A 17,065-nucleotide genomic window follows, 5' to 3' on the forward strand; every position below is an offset into this window, starting at 1 on the left:
TAAAAATAAACAAACAGCAGACAATGAAATTGATGTGCTGTCCTCTAAGACAGAGATGGAGATGTGCACTAGTCTGGTAAGCAGCTTCCAGGGTCAGAGAAGAGTTCTGCAGGAAAACCTTCACGGTGATTTACTTCTAATGGAACACTACTGCTCTGGAGTAGAACCAGGTTGAAAATGAATGACCTCATCATGACCGTTATGCTGCCGTTATCTGAGTGGTAATCGATTTAACACTAACATCCATTAAAAAGCATTACTGTTATTGAAGTTCTGAGCAAGCTGAAGATGGTGGGAACATGACATGCTGTAGCTCACCAGATCCCCTTGCCACCCCCCCCCCCCCCTCCCCCAGGTGCTTTAAGGGGAGTTTATCAGTCACATGTTCATAACCTTCTACTGCAGCAAGTAGTTTTGGGTGCATATCCATTTGACATAGTGGCAAGCAGCTTGTGTGTAAACTGCTGCAACAAATGGGCTGCTTACAAGTAGGAGTGCACACTATGGCCTAAATAATAAACTGATATCACAGAATGAAAACAGTGCAGAGTTGAACATGATTGTGGGACACTGGAAGTTTCATTAGGTTAATTTTCTAAATTATCGATTTAGAAAATAATATCGATTGCACCTGGAAAAGTCTGAATTGAGGTGAACTTTTTCCGGTGAGTGACAGGCCTGTATGCGTCTTGCAAGCAGTATTATGAGAAACATTGCACTGGACTCTCTCGTTTGGGTCAGTGTTAAATCAGTGTTGATCGTGTTCAAACATGATAAAAACGAAAATAAAAATGCTTAATGTTCATTTAGAATATATTATCTGTGTGTTGAAACAGAGTCCAACAATCATTTCCACATAAAAAAAAATTATGTATATTTTGGTGTCAATTTAGAACATTCTGTCTTGGCATTCTAGGTACAGAACAGAAGGCAGGCTTAGTTGAGATTCCAGTTTGTTGACATTCCCCAAAGATAGTTTCAGTTGAAACATGTTTGCCAAAGTGACAGTAATGAGATTAAAAATACCAATTTAAATATGGGGGTTCCACATTGCTTTTTCTTATGCTGATAAGATTTTACAAGACATACAACAAGACATCTTCATCAGTGCGGTGTTTTTCTTTACAGTGAGTTATTATGACTACTGTTTCTTCTTTTATCAAGGGAATCTTGCACCATTGCCAAGTGACATTCCTGTTTCTCCTGTTTAAAACAGTGAAACCAAAAGTGGCTGAACATCTGTGACTGTTTAGATGACAGCGTATTCCTTGCTAATAAGAGCAAGTCACATTAGAGATGTTTCACTATCATTTCTTTAGAACATGAATTGGGCACCATACATTTACTGCACTGAGAGATAATATGCATAGTGATTTGTTTTATTCAGTTATATTCATGTTGGAAACATATTTACTCATGGTTTACAATACATTTAACATCCATGATCTAATTTAATTGGATTTGTATGTTGGTAATTAAGCTATGTATCCACTAAGCTTGTGATCCAAAGTATCTGTAGGAAGCATGCATGACCATTGTTCATACTCAAAGCATACTTGAAACACAGCCCGGGGCTCCAATGCTAAACTGCTCTTTTCATTACGCTAGTCTTTTTTGCCGACTTTTGCATCTTTTAATAAGCAAAACAGTAATGTGCGTAATCTTAATTGATTTTGTTTTGTAGTTTTATAAAGATTGGGTTGAAAGCATGTTCTTTTGATTTGTGCTGAGTTTACCCATTAACCCTGTGCTTGGTACAAATCAAATAAGCTGCAAGGATATTTAATTCTCTTTGTAGATGGAAGCCGTTCTTGAACAGTGATGCAGAGATTACAGATGCAAGAATAATTATTTTTAAAGAAAAGTCGGATATTCAAGAAAAAAAGTAATTGCCGGTTTATCACAACCGCTTAAGGGACTATTTCATACAAGCAAGCTATTGATCTCTTAGACTACTTAAGCAGAAACTGTCTCTTGTGTCGAATTGTGTGGTGGTTTTTATGATGTGGACAAAGTTAAGACCGTGAAAGTCATTTTCACTTTGTGATCTTAGCCTAGTGCACTGTTTGACTAGTTTGTGGTTTACACCTGTGTTCAGAAAGACTTAACGGGCCCCTGAGGGTCTCGCCTGGTCTGACATGGTTTCATGGTGTGCAGGATGAGTCTTGAAATCAGGGGACATGTCAGGGGTGTCCTGACTGTACAGTCTGATCTACGCTGGGAATTTCACAGGGAGTGTTGCATTAAATCTTCAGGGACTGGGACAAAATCTTCAGGGACTGATTCTCCTCACCCTTCTGCGACCAAACCTAATTTCCAGTGAGCTCAGGTGGGCACCTTAAGTTCTCCTGAGGTGCTGTAGGTGATTTCTGTAAGGATGAGAATTCATGTTTTTAAACAATTTCACATTGGCATTTGAACTAACTTAAATGCACAACAACAACGAATAGGCTATTGCAAAACTTTATTTGTGATAATTTTACTTCTGTGGCACCTTCCAAGGGAGAGATTAAGAACAGAATATCTAAACAGAGACTAGCAGCTTCAATCTAAATGCTAATATTGGAAGAATAATTAGAGATGTAGCATGTTTTTTTGGTATAACAATTAGTAGATAATTTTTCTCTGCACAGTTATTTGCCTGATTTATGATGAAAGTAAGTTGACATTGTATTTAGGTAGTATTACTGTATGGAAAATGGTTAAAAAATCAAATAAGACAACAGCAGTCATGCTTTTTCAAAACACAGCTGTTACACCTAATGCTCAATAGAGTACATATATAATAGTGTAAGCATAACTAAAACAAATATACAGGTTTCTCTGTAGAAATAACAAAACAGAACAAAAACAATAGTCATTGGGCAGCCTTTGTGTTTTGTATTCTGTTTTCCGCTATGTTTTATGTGCTTTAAAATTGCTTAAGTTTATTAAAAGATGATTTTTTTAAAATTCAATTTTAACAGTTACTTTGATGTATAATATTTACTTTTTGAAAATACCTTTGTTGCATTGATGTCTCCTGCCACATCAAAAGATCTAATTTTGTTACCTCAGCGCTGAGATTTTAAAACTACTCTGCATGAACAAGGCTGAAATAATTAACATAATTTACTGTTTACAGCTAGTGATGTAGAACTTTGTCTCCTGCATGGGGTTGAATAGCTGTCTTGTGTGAGAGATGAACAGTATCACGGACACCCATACTGTTATGCGACATTTACATTTTTCGCTGTATATATACTGAGCATCAAAAGAAACTTAGCACTATTATAACACATTTATTTTCATAAAAAATAAGGTATATAATGATGGACATTGACTAAATATTTTTGGTTTCTATTTAATCCCATTCATCTTTGACCATGACACGCTTGAGTGACTATGACTGAAGCATATGCACTTAATCACCTAATTAGTGAGACAGTTGATTGGACACTGGATATGGAGTGATTTCAGCTGTTGAATTGCAAGCTTGAATAAAAGCAATAAAGAAAATCACAGAAAAAACAATATGTCGCGTCTGTCAAAAGAGCAACGCCTTCGTGCAATCGGCATGTTGGAGGCTGGACTAGGGCAGCGTACTCTGGCTCGCCGTCTTGGGTGCTCACAGCCAGCAATTTCAAACCTGGCGAGACGGTATGACCAGACACACACTCTGTCAATGACACGCCACGAACTAGGAGACCATGAGTCACAACACCTGCCCAAGATCGACAAATCATTTTGCAGCATCTTCGTGAAGTCAATTGTTAATCAGCACAATAAAGTCACTGCACCTGCTCTAAAACAGAGTTTGTCATTGTGATGCGTTTAAATTTGTTGAAACTTGGCATGGGCATTCCTAAGCACACGTTCTTGGGTCTAGGTCATGGGAGCCTACGTTTGGCCTTTGATTTGGTTGGGATAATGAAGGCCTTATCAACTGCTCCCCTAGATTTTATGGAACTTGACATGGACATTTCTTACACAAAGCTATACGCATGCAGTACTTTGACTATAGATCATGGTGACCTGCCTTTCTTTAGTGTACCAACCCATGCTGTGCATTTCTTATCTTTGGACATGTGACAAGCACACCTTATTTTAAACCAAGTCACATAGGTTCTAGCTTTGTGCTGTGCAAATCATTCTAACCTAAGGAAAGACATTGTTCTAATCCCACAGTTAGCTGTGTAGAAACTGAGTATCCACCTGGGGATGTACAAAAAGTAATCGAGTTGTTTAACGGCAGCTTTGGTCTCGGTAGACCCAGTGAAAGCAGTGTCATAAACAGACTGTCACATTGAAAATTGCTCAGCAGAGTACCATTTAAATCTCAGTGATTTCACATTTAAATCCGCCTTTCGGTTGACAGTGTCTTTTTTATATTTAATCTGAATGGCAGATGTGTTTGGCTGCTGATTATTTCGTTCAGAATTGTTCTTTTATTTGAAATTGAAGTGTGGGAAGAGGGTGGGGGGGGTAATTGAGTGGTTTAATCTTGTTGTAAATTAAGGCAGGGCAAAGCTTGCCACAATATGACTGCTCTGACTGGCATCAACTGAATGTTTAATAGCAGGACTGGTAATTGGAAATAGCATGTAGCCCCACTGTGGGAATACATCAAAAAGCTTCATTAAACCCCCTGTGGAACAAGCACATCCTGTGTGTTTAAGTATAGAGTGGGTGTGAAATCTCATCTCACTGTGTTGAGCAAATAAACCTGGAACTGGCCCATCCAGAAAAAAGACAAAACTATTCTGGGATTGCCACCTTTGTATGCTGTGTTACTGCCTTGAAGATCTTATATGATAACATTAACCATAGCATTATCAAAGGGGCTACTCAACATGTCCTTTAAATTTTTTTTTAATTTTTTTTACTAACCTACTTGTTGCAATTATAATTTCTGCACATAACACTTTACTGTACATCATTGATTATATATATATATATATATATATATATATATATATATATATATATATATATATATATATATATATATATATATATATATATTGTAACACATCAGGGAGGGGGTTAGTATCCTCCCTGAAGAAAACATGTGCGTATGCACATTTTGTTTAATTGTTTTATGTTTTGGTAATTTGTTTATTGTTTAATTATCACCTGCACCTGATAGATATTGTAAATTAATGTCAGGTGCAGGGTATTTGAGACGTGCAGCTTGTCTGCACACGGCTGCTGAGTAGAAGGAGGCAGAAGGTGCGCTCTGCTTCCGAGCAGTCAAAGTGCTGTGTTAAACTTGTGTGGTTTCCAGTGTTTTTATGACAGGTAAACGGCTTAGCCGTCCTGCAAGCTAGTCAGGGACCTGCATAAAATGTTTAGTGAGTGCTCAAAACGGAGCTAGGTGTTTTGTTTCGTTTTGTTTATTTATTTTTGTGTATATTAAAATTAGCGCGTAAGCGCTTGAAAATCCATTTCTTGTGTCCTGGGTCCTGCTTTTAAAGGGGCAACGAACGACTGTGAGTGCCGGCCGGTTACTATATATATATATATATATATATATATATATATATATAATAAAATTATTTATTTATTTATTTTTTAGCCAGAGTAGTAGAAATATACTGCATGGAATATCCATAGAAGTAGTCTTGGCTGCCCTGCAAGGACCATGTTAATCACTAGCAGACCTTACTTGACAGGACCAAAACTGAGTTCTGCTTCTCATAAACCTTGCTACTTCATTGTATCGCGGTAGTCATGAGTCATACTGTAGTTAGTCGCCTTATATGTGTTCTGCCTTGGAATGAGAATGACGTACCATCTTATACCATCTCATTTCTGGTACTGTACTATACAGGGTGGGACACCAATGAGTCCTGATGCAGGTCTTTGCATACCTGCAGGTTACGTCACAGCTGTTTAAAAAGAGAGAACTTGACCCTGTGTCAATTGGATTGAGACACTGGGTCCTAAATCAACTGAGTTTATATATAAGTGTTGACTTTTTGTTAAAGTTAAATTTAAGGTTAAGTCAGAAGTTACATGGAAGGCAATTGTCGGTTTCTCCTGTGTAATGTGAACTGCACCACTTAACTGTCACTGAAAGCCTAATTTGTTGTGTCCTTGTTCATGCGCTACAGTCAGGTTAATAAAGCTTCACATATTAATGTTTGAGCGTTGTATAATGCAGTAGCTTTCCTCAGAGGGTTCTTTTGAAGTGCACAGAGCAGACTGTGTTGGTTCACTGCTTGCACTCCAGTGTACATGCTTAAGATTTGCATGGATATGTTACTGGGTCTGCATGCTTAAGATATGCATCGCCTGTATTTCAGGTAAACGGCACAGAAGCAGACTATGAATATGAGGAGATCACACTTGAAAGGGTAAGAAGAATATTATTTTAAATACTGATCCTGCTTACCCTTGTTTGAAATGTTGTTATTGTTCCAAATCCTAAAATAGTACTGTTGAAGAGTGAATGTAGCTTGCCTTAACCTACCTCCCTCACTGTCAACATCCAGTTCTCGTTTGCCCACTTATTTTAATTTAGGGCTGTTACATCCGCTTGTCCTGCAACCAGTGCTGTTTTTGAGCTCAGACCAGATTTAACTGGAGTCTGGGTGCTGAGATTGCTGGCACATGTCTGATTATTTTTAGTATGTACAAAACACATTTAAACAGGGCGAGTGCTAAGGGTAAATTAAGTTCATTCATAAACTGTTTTTAATGCACACTGTAATCTCTGTTTAAAACACATTTAAATTGGGTAGAGATTAATATTGGGGTCTGCTTCAAATAATTTTAAAAAGCTCTAGGAATGCTAGGTGCTAATGGAATGTCACGTGAACAGAAAGTGGCAGTTTTTTTTTCATAACCTCATCCAATACACACACACACACACGCACATTATATAATATATATATATATATATAGAGAGAGAGAGAGATATTTTGCTTAGTCCATTTACAAAATAATCCATATGTTTAATTTATATGTAGTAGTTTATGCTATTTTACAGAAAATATCAGTCAACTATACTTTGCTTCGTTATACAGTTCATGCTACAAACCAATCGTTTTGATAATTTCTAATGAAATATAGATATGTATTTAATATTCTTTCTTTGTTTTTTAGGGAAATTCAGGCCTTGGTTTTAGTATCGCAGGTGGTACAGATAATCCCCACATTGGAGATGACCCGAGTATCTTCATTACAAAAATCATAGCAGGAGGTGCAGCTGCACAGGATGGGAGACTGCGGTACGTCTGCTGCTAATCATCTGCTGCTGGCTTCACATTGTCTCGACTAGGTCACACGTTAAAGCTGGTGGCGAATGGAAACCATTAACAGACAAAGTTAGAATGCAGAGACACTAGCTGCACTTAGTGCAACAATGTCAAAAATGAATGCCATGGTGAATTGTATGGAATTGTTTAAAAACAGAACAGAACTTGTCTTCCTACTATCGAAATCTGATAGTGTCAAATTAAAATTGCATGGCACAGAACATGTACAACACTTCCTTTATCAGTTTACTGTTGACTACAAAAACATTGGGTCTCAGCTGGCCTCCCAAATGGTAAAATAAGAGGGCTATGACAGGTGAGCACAGTCTGGGACAGAGCTTTTCCACTGGGTGACAGTTATCCACCTCTTCTATTAAAACACTGTTGCTGTGTTTATCTACTGAAAAGTAAACAACCAGTTAATTCATAGCTTATAAAAACCTTCCCAAGTCAACTGAGTACATTTCATATATAAATTGATACACAATCTGTACACGGCTTCCTCGTATCTATGGTGTGCTATGTGTTTTCCTCTGTAGGGTGAACGACAACATATTAAGAGTAAATGATGTGGACGCCAGGGATGTAACCCACAGCAAAGCAGTAGAAGCCCTAAAAGAAGCCGGATCAATCGTCAGACTATACGTGAGAAGAAGAAAGCCGGTGACGGAAAAAATCATGGATCTAAAACTTGTTAAAGGCCCTAAAGGTTAGTGAGAGGACTGTGCCTCAGTGTCAAGAAACAGATTGCTGGGGCTCCCAAGTGGTGCATCCGGTATATGTGCCCTTATAGTTAGGAGATTGCCAGTTCAATTCCAAGCTGTGCCACTGCCGACCGTGGACGGGAGTACCCAGGTGGCAGCACACAATTGGCCAAGTGCTGCCAAGGCAGGGTAGGGTCTAGGTCAGCTGGGGAGTTCTTGGCTCACCGCACGCCAGCAACCCCTGTGGCTGGCCAGGCACCTGCAGGCCAGCCTGTACGCAATTCAGAACTGCATGGTCCTCCGACACTGTAAGTTCTGGATATGGCTGCACGGCGGGCTTGCAGAGTGAAAAAAAAGCGGACGGCTGACAGCACTCTTCGGAGGACACGAGTGCTCGTCTTCATCTCTCCCAAGTTAGTTGGGGGGTTGCAGTGGTGAGCCAGGTTGAATAATAATTGGACTTTCCAAAATTGGGAGAAGATTGGAAAATGAATAAAAACAATTGTTCAAAAAAACAAAACCAAAAAAACAGATTGCTATGTTCCCTGAAAAAAAGTGGTGTCTCGTGTTAAGCATCTGCTTTCAAAAGAACATTCTGACCTTTAAGATTAAAAGTAGTTTTTATTTGTTTATACATATGCAGCACTTTATATACTGAATTTAGACTAGGACTTGAAAGCATCATACCAGATTATCTACTTTAGCACAACTTCTTCCTAAAGCGCTTACATAAAACTCAGTTTGACCCATGTTGACCCCAGCTGATATAAAGCTGTGTAAAGCTGACCAGTATAATCCTCAAACAAGCACAGATATATCAACTGTTTATATTAGGAGCCTTTGAGTGCAAATAGGAAACTTTTATAGTAAGCAACACCATCTGTGAAATTGTGGAGTACCTGAGTATAATACAGATATAAAAGATATATATATATATATATATATATATATATATATATATATATATATATATATATATATATATATATATATATGAGTTTATCACATTTCGGTGGAATTATGGTAGCTTGATAGAAACACGTGTATCAGAGTGTAGGATAAGAGAAATTGTGACTGTCCTGAGGGGGGGGGGGGAAAGTATTTCTTTGGGTGGATTCATCTTACAGTTGTATCATTTCAAAACTTTCAAGTACTCTTTGTATGTTTGTCTCCACATCATGTGGAAGTATTTTAATATTATTTAAAGAGCCGATTCAGTCATTGCATTGGTGTGGGTCTTAGATCCAGACACTTTCAGTCAAACAGTATATGAAGCACTAAATTAGAGGTTCCCATGGCATATCACAATTATATTTTCTTAGAGCATTTTACAGCACTTGAGATCCCAGGTTAAACATGGATAGATTTCATAGTGCTGTAAAATGTTCCAATAAAATTAATCTGTGGTTTATTTTAATGGGGTATGGGTTGATCAAATCAGCATTTTAGTCTTGTGCTTCAAATAGCAGAATGTTGAATTGTTCTAACTGGTGATATTGAGAACGTTTACTCTAGAGATCCAAATAATTAGAATGGTTATTGTATTGACAGCTACAATTCATGAGTCACAAAGCCTGTACGGCCACTGTGATTAGAATAAGGAAGCACTGAAATAGCCAGTGTTCTCAAGATCTGCTATTTTCAGATTGATGTCAGAATTGCGTGTTTGACTCAGCTTTGCCTCCCAGAAATCAAGTCTGCGCTGTATCTACAATCTCATTTGTAATCTGTAATTAGTTTCTGTGATGGCAATGCACAGCAGCATTGGGAGTCTGGAAATATTTGACACCGGTAGCATGAAGGACAACTCCTAATGACTGTAAATGAGACATTTTAAAATGTGCTACAATTTACTGCATGTGCTTTGCTTTTTATGTTAGGTGTAATGTGCAGAGAAGTAAGCAGACTTTGAATCCCCTACAGGTCTCGGCTTCAGCATAGCAGGGGGAGTTGGAAATCAGCATATTCCTGGGGACAATAGCATTTACGTAACCAAAATCATCGAGGGGGGAGCGGCGCACAAAGATGGCAGACTGCAGATAGGAGACAAACTTCTTGCCGTAAGAGACGCACATCTGTTTTAAATAAGTTATACCCCCTTGGGCTGCCCTGGTTTTTAGATGCCAGGCATCATTTGCTGAACAGAATAAACAATACAAACAGGAGGATATTCAGTCCATCAGTGCTTGTCCTGGTAGCTGATTTATCCCACAACTGTCTGGTGTGATCTTAAAGAATTGCAATACAACAGGTTTTCTTTGCTAACCCTTTCCACACACTCACTGTTCACAGCTAGAAAAAATGGTCTCTTATGTATTGTTCTGTGGTGTCTCCTCTCAGTTTCTACTGTAATTGAGCCCTGTGCTGTACTTGACTACTAACTTCAACTCCCTTTTTAAAATTATATGTGTGTGGTGTGTGTGTGTGTGTCCTATCTCCATATCTCATACTTTCAAGCCCTAGGATTAGTCTAGTTGCTCTTCCGATGGTCCTCCCCAAAGCTGCAGTGTCTTTACTGATGGTGTTTAGCTGTACTGTGTGCAGTTTTAACCACGTCAACAGAATGGGTATCACACATCTGCTGCTGATTTGCTCGTACATGGTCATCAAATCTTTTCCAAACTGCATGTGGATGTCGGTTAAGAGGGGCTTGTATGGAGCTCTGCATGCTGATGTAAAACACACTCGTTTGATGTGACACATTTTTTCTGTACATTGAATCCAAGGTTTCCTTTTGTTTGTATGTCTTTCTTTCCAGGTGAACGCTGCTGGTCTTGAGGAGGTCAGTCATGAAGACGCCGTGACTGCCTTGAAAAACACCCCTGATGTAGTTTATTTGAAAGTGGCAAAACCCACCAGCGTCTACATGAATGATAGTTACGCACCTCCTGACATCACCAACTGTGAGTCTGACCGTCGCTGTCCAACCTTTTTGTTTGCATTTGAACGTATAATCTGTTCAGATTATTTAAATGGACTCCATTGTGTTAGGAGTGTGTTTCAGCACATAATCTCATCTCATTTAGCCATTTTTAAAGTGGAAATAGTCATAAACCCATAACAATAACGTGATAGGAAGTAATTCAAAGGGTTTGTTTTAGTTTTGTTTCATGGTCTAATCAGATCTTCGCTTCTCCTGTCAGGGGACCGTCCGTTTTACAAGATCTTTTCTCCAAAGTGCAGTTTGCACCATTTGTTTGTGATCGTTTTTAATTTTACCAAATTTTTAAGCAGTCATGCCGACCTTTAAAAACAAAAAATGTGCCTAAGTCGTTTGTAGCTAGTTTAACATAAACATTAATATTTTGCAAAATGCTTTGTAGCACGAGGAGCATGATCACTGTGGACCATAGTGAAGCCCCAATATACACTACTATTAGAGTAGATCAAGCTTAGGAATTGTCCAACTGTAACCTGTAACAGGGGGATCTGTACAAAGAGAGGCTGCGCTGCACAAGATGATTCAACTGTCAGAGAAAAGTTTCCAGATCAAGCCCATGGTGCTTTTGTCTGTCTTTCTAGTTTTTCTGTCAATAATGTTTATTACAGGGTGAATCAATAACTGTATGTCATTCATTGTACTGCTGCCCCTTTTTCCTATTCATCCCCAAAAAAAAAAAATCAGGGAAATGTAGTATTAGAATAAGTGTCTATTCTGTGCTAAGATAGAATATACTTCTATTTGTTAGATTGCATATGGAATTAGAAATTGGTCAACCTTGTGGTTTAAGCAGGTTTAGGAGATGAGCCAATGATGGCTTTACTGCTATAGTTTTTAAAAACTAAAATGGTTTCACAATTTGAAAATAAACAGTACCAGGTTCCATTTATTTTATTTTGGTATGCCTGCCAGATGGTCATTTTAATGATTTGAAAAGTGTCCCTGGTCGCTCCCTGGAATAAACTGTTCCATCAATGAGTTCCATGTCTGGGCACAGGCGTAAACACAGCATTGGGCTCTTCGCGGCTAGAGCTTTCTGTGTTTATGTATTTCATACAAGGAAGACAAATTATCAATATACTGAAGTGCAATACAGCCTCATAATTAAATTGGGTATGAAAAACATGCTTTTAATCTGTGCTGTAATTTCTAATTATTTAGCAAGACTATACAGGATAATGTTATCACAGTATAAAAGTATTTTGAATTGAAATGAATGGTAAAGCTTCAACCTAGCATATTGTTTAAACATATTTAGATACATCCATGGTGTATTTGTTTTATATTTAAAATATACCAAAAGTGTATTCTATTTTAGTGTATGCATTGAATTTATACATAATTTTCAAATAGTGTCATATTTTGTCCATTACTTTATACACACAATCATCTTGTTTCACAGACCCTGATTAGCACTAATTAAGAGGCAAAATCATGTGGGCAAAGATCAACTGCCATAGTTAAAACATTTGTCTCCTCTTTCTAGTTTTACCTAGCGATCAGATTTTTAACATAACCTTCAGCTATGTTCTCGGCAGTTAATTAAGTAGAATGACAGGTTCTATGAATTTCATTAATGTGGGGGATATGTGACGGAACAAAGATTATTTAGTGAGTGGCAGGATGTCTCTCCCTGTAGGCATCAAGCTCTGGACCGGTGTGGGATTCACTTGTTATTCAGTTCCATTTTTAACTGGTTGAGGGGGTTTTGTTTGTTTTTAAAATGTTTTAAAATGTTTACATACAGTAGGTGCAGTTAGCTGTATTACGCAGCCTCTGTTGTTAAAAGAATATCTTTATTTATTTTTTATTTTTTTGTCAGACTAGCTCAAACAGCAAACAAAGTAGGACCAGCATGGTTGTTAGGGCACTTTGAACGAGAAACTTAATGATTTTATATCCTGAATCCTGCATCAAGTCATTATTGTCACTAGGGTTTTCATGCTGTGGGTTCACAAACCTGCATCATCAAATTTAAATAATGTATCATGTATTCACACGGCCTTGAACAAGTTCTAAACCAGTGGTACACATAACATGCCAGCACACCATGCACCCTGCTATCTCCAAGAAAACTGTACACTTATCAGTTTGCAAATCCTGTCCTGTTTGCTAAAGCAGTAGCCTTGTACATGACCGCTTTTATTCTAGGACAGTGAGAAAGAGGTGTGATTTTAAATGTTTGCCAAGTAACCGTGATTATAGTACCTCCCTGCAGGCCCCCAAAGACTGTCTAGTTACCAGTGAGCACACTACGCATATTGTTAGTGTGGACTACCATTATAAACTGAAATAACAACATTTCTGAAAATGCTTAAAGGTCCAGTCTGTGAATGTGCTGTATTGATAAGCTGCTGCTGAAAAAGACACACACACACGCAGAGGGGAAAACTAATAGAACATGGATGATAGATGTCAGCCACTGCAACCCACAGGTCATAAATAAAGAATGTATAAACATGAAGCAAAGAAGATATCAAACCTTTGGACATTTTAGCTCCATAAAGGGAGCAATCTGGTTGGTCTGAGAGTATTATAAAAATATTGTGTGCAGAAGGTTGAGGCATTATTAATGCCAGAATTCAAGTTGTTTTATTCTCTTAACGGACCGGTGAATGCTTGCACCGAAGAGTGCATCTGCTATCCACACGTCCTACAAGGTGCTGTCTGATGATGCCAACAGGACATATTGTCATGGTGGTTTGCAATCTCAAGCATTATTAAAGAATACACTTTTAAAACATTTTGTTTTTACCTATCCTGTCACTCTTTTATAGTGATCCAAATCATTCTGAACTATGTTTTACCAAAACCGATGCAACAGTTTTTCTCTAGAAATCTATTTCCCTTCACTTTAAAAGCAAAATACACTTTGGAGGAGAAAACATGCATTTAATTAAATACAAAAATGGAGTGTGAATTTGTACACCATGTGCTGGATGATAGACTATACATTGTGTGCAATCACAAGGCACAGGGATTACCAGGCATAGTGGTAATGGATAATGGTGTGCAGAACACTGGAAATATTATGTTAATGCAATTAGCTACAGTGGACACAGAAGTATGTTTGGATTTTCTCTATAGTTTTATATAATCCATAGTAAGGCTCTTTTAAAATTGATGGAGGCATGGAATGAATGGCTGTATAATAATAATAATAATTCTAGAACATGTTTTAGTAAAACTTGACATTTCAACTAGAAATCTTCAGTGCACTACAAAAACATGTCTCAAACATTCATGCAATCAAGGTCAGCTATGGATTTTAGCTAATTTTTTTAAAGAAATTAATAGCACAGCACAAATTTTTGACACTAACAAAAGAAGCTTTCAGTTTTTCTCCTAATATTATATTACAGAACAATTATCTAATTATGTCAAAATACATAAAGGCCAGCAGTTAAATATTATTGCAATTTCTTTTTAATTAAACAGGCTTGCTTTAAATTGAGTCAGCTACCGTATAAATGGAATTTCTTAGCTAGTTCACAAGATAAAATGAACAGAGTACGTAATTGGTTAGCTGCTAAACAATTTTTTGGTTAAACCTTAAACTGCAATTATTTTCTTTGTGAGAGCAAAACAAATTATTTTTAACCCGAGCAGTGGTCAGCAATGATCTACCTAGTACTTGCAGTTGTACGCTGGTTTCACATGCACAGTTTTGAAAGAAACTCATGTTCGAGCAAATGTGTCTATTTTCAAGGAATGTCAAAGAAAGCTCCTTGTTTTAAATGCCTTCAAATAGTTTGTTACTGTTTCACTTCCTAGGTCATGTCACCTCAGCTGTGTCAGAGTCAAAGCAAGTCACTGGCTGTATTGTTAAGGACAGGAAAGATAGGCGAAATGACCAAGGACGTGCGAGGATAACAGACTACCTGCTTTCTTAACGTAGTAGTGTATCACTTTTTAAAATAAAAATGAATCGCTTTTTAAAATAAAAGTGCTCTGCTTGCAGTATGAATATGCTGTAACACTGGCTTCTTTTTAAACTGCCTATGTAATGTGATACCTATATAGTGAATGGAAGTGCACACCAGGTGCGATTATTGAATAATTTCATTAGCCAGAACAGCTTTATGTTTAATTTCTAAAGCATACTGTGTACCTCCAGTATTAACATGCTTCCTGCACACAGATGCTGCTGGGTTAAATGTGTGAAGGACAAAAGAGATTTGAATCTTAGGCTAATCCATGCAGCAATAAAACACAGTAGTGAAACAGTAATATCTGTAAGGGTGATTCCACATTTGCTTGGCGTTGATGTGATGGAAAAGTCATTTTGTAAAGTGTTAAAGATGAGAAACTTGGGCTGAAAAAGAGACCAGCATTGCTTGTGCGTCTGGTCAGCTTCTCTGAGGGATACGGATGCAAAACAAGTGTCATTTGGGAGGAATGTAGACTGGGGGAGGGGGTCCTGTGACAGTTCCTTTTGGACTTCCTTTCACTGTGATTGGTCAAATCTAATGGACACAAATACATGGTTTTGATGAGTTGATTTTGTTTCATTCTTTGAAGCTCCATTAGTTTCCAGCCGTACGATTTCAATATGTTAAACATTAGGCCTATTCAGAAAATATGCATTGGATTTTCCCTTTTAAGTCCTTTGCCACAATTACGTCAGTTGACCAACCAACAGTGATGTGTGCTATGCATTAAATTAATTTAAAATAAATAAACACAGAGAAATATTTTTTGAAAAATCATCTCCCTGTTGCAAGTCAGTTTCACTCACTGTGTGCAAAACAGCAAATCTGACCGACTTGCTTGAGAGCTGAGGATAGGCGCTCAGTTGGAAGGTGCTTCAGTATCTGGTATGAATACAAAGTTGCAATTTTAAAGGCAAATGTCCGATTTCATTTAGTTTATTTTGCTTTTTTTTGTTTGTTTTTTCAGCCTATTCACAGCACATGGATAACCATATCAGTCCGCCAAACTACTTGGGACAACCGTTACCGCCGGCAACCCCCGGCAGATATTCGCCTGTCTCCAAGGCAATTGTGGGAGACGAGGAGATTACAAGGTAAGGTTCATGGCATGTAAATACATGAGAAATATCAACACCAGGGTTTAAGGCAAACAGTTTGTCTGCTGTGTATTTCACCACACAAAACATTATACAATTTGAAATGCACTTGAATAGCCAACTTAAATAGCCTATATGTTAGTCCCTGCTAGTAGGCTAGCATTTGGACGAATAATTTCCCTGAGGTTAAAAAGCAGATCGCAGCCATGAAAAGGGTTTTTCATCATTGTTCGAGCTTTAAAAGCTTCTCTTCTTTGTTCTGACCTGGTAATATCTCCAGACACCTCATATAATAATCAAAACAATATAAGGTTTACAGTTGTCAATACGTTTTCATAGGGCTGTAAATTTAAAGCAAGAAGTGCCAGGAGCCTTTTAAAATGTGCCGTGTGTAAATCAGTCATGTCATAGGTATTTGCTAATGATCTGCCGTAGTGGACTGATTGTTTGTTTATTTATTGCTAATTACTTAACCTAGGTTGAGTCTAAACTGACATCTTGTGGATGTTGGACTAAATTACAGAGGAGAAGACCTTGATCAAATCTTACGTGACATTTTCAAGGTGTGTTTTTTTGCACATTTCTTAAATAATCCTCTCCGGTTGAACTTCTATATCATCCCAGGTAGTTTTTAAATGGCTTGCTGAGAAGTTTTGATAGCACATTTACATTTTAAATCATTTAAACTACCCCAAAACCTGAGAAGGGGGATTTAATAATCAATTATCTAACATCCCTTTCGGTCACCGCATGGATAATTGTACCATGTTTAGTTTCCAGTAAGGGGCCATTAATAAGTAATATTAAATGTTCTGAAGCATGAGATGCTGCATATTACTTTTAATATGTAGTCATTAATTGGGCTGACATTGAAAAATGAACTAAAAAAATCTTGCTGAAATATTAAAATGCCTTGATTTAATATATGCTTTTAAATCATTTCCATTTGTGTAATAAGCCAGGCTGGTTTATCCATGAATTTTAGTTAAACAGAACTGTCCTGATGTTTTTAACAGTAACAGAATAAGTACATGGCAAACATCGGTAACATTAGACATGGGCATTCATGGGAGGGGTGCAGCAGTGCAATCAGCAGCAACACCTGTCCCACTGCCACAGCCATGTATTCCAAAACCCAACTGCACTTCAT

At 37.7% G+C, this 17,065-nt stretch overlaps 1 protein-coding gene across 28 annotated transcripts in view; it reads left to right on the plus strand.

Moving 5' to 3' along the window:
- The window catches only part of LOC117417163 (disks large homolog 1), a 207,851-nt gene that overhangs the window by 142,567 nt on the left and 48,219 nt on the right, over positions 1-17,065 (plus strand). For all 28 annotated transcript variants that reach the window (XM_034029084.3, XM_034029085.3, XM_059034543.1 and 25 more), the window contains 6 exons: positions 6,288-6,338; positions 7,090-7,214; positions 7,781-7,950; positions 9,869-10,005; positions 10,704-10,848; positions 15,786-15,912. In XM_034029084.3, the coding sequence (XP_033884975.1) occupies positions 6,288-6,338; positions 7,090-7,214; positions 7,781-7,950; positions 9,869-10,005; positions 10,704-10,848; positions 15,786-15,912 (755 nt within the window). The remainder of the gene's footprint in view (positions 1-6,287; positions 6,339-7,089; positions 7,215-7,780; positions 7,951-9,868; positions 10,006-10,703; positions 10,849-15,785; positions 15,913-17,065) is intronic.

This window comes from Acipenser ruthenus, chromosome 12 (assembly GCF_902713425.1).
Source record: "Acipenser ruthenus chromosome 12, fAciRut3.2 maternal haplotype, whole genome shotgun sequence".
Classification (NCBI taxonomy): Eukaryota; Metazoa; Chordata; class Actinopteri; order Acipenseriformes; family Acipenseridae; genus Acipenser; species Acipenser ruthenus.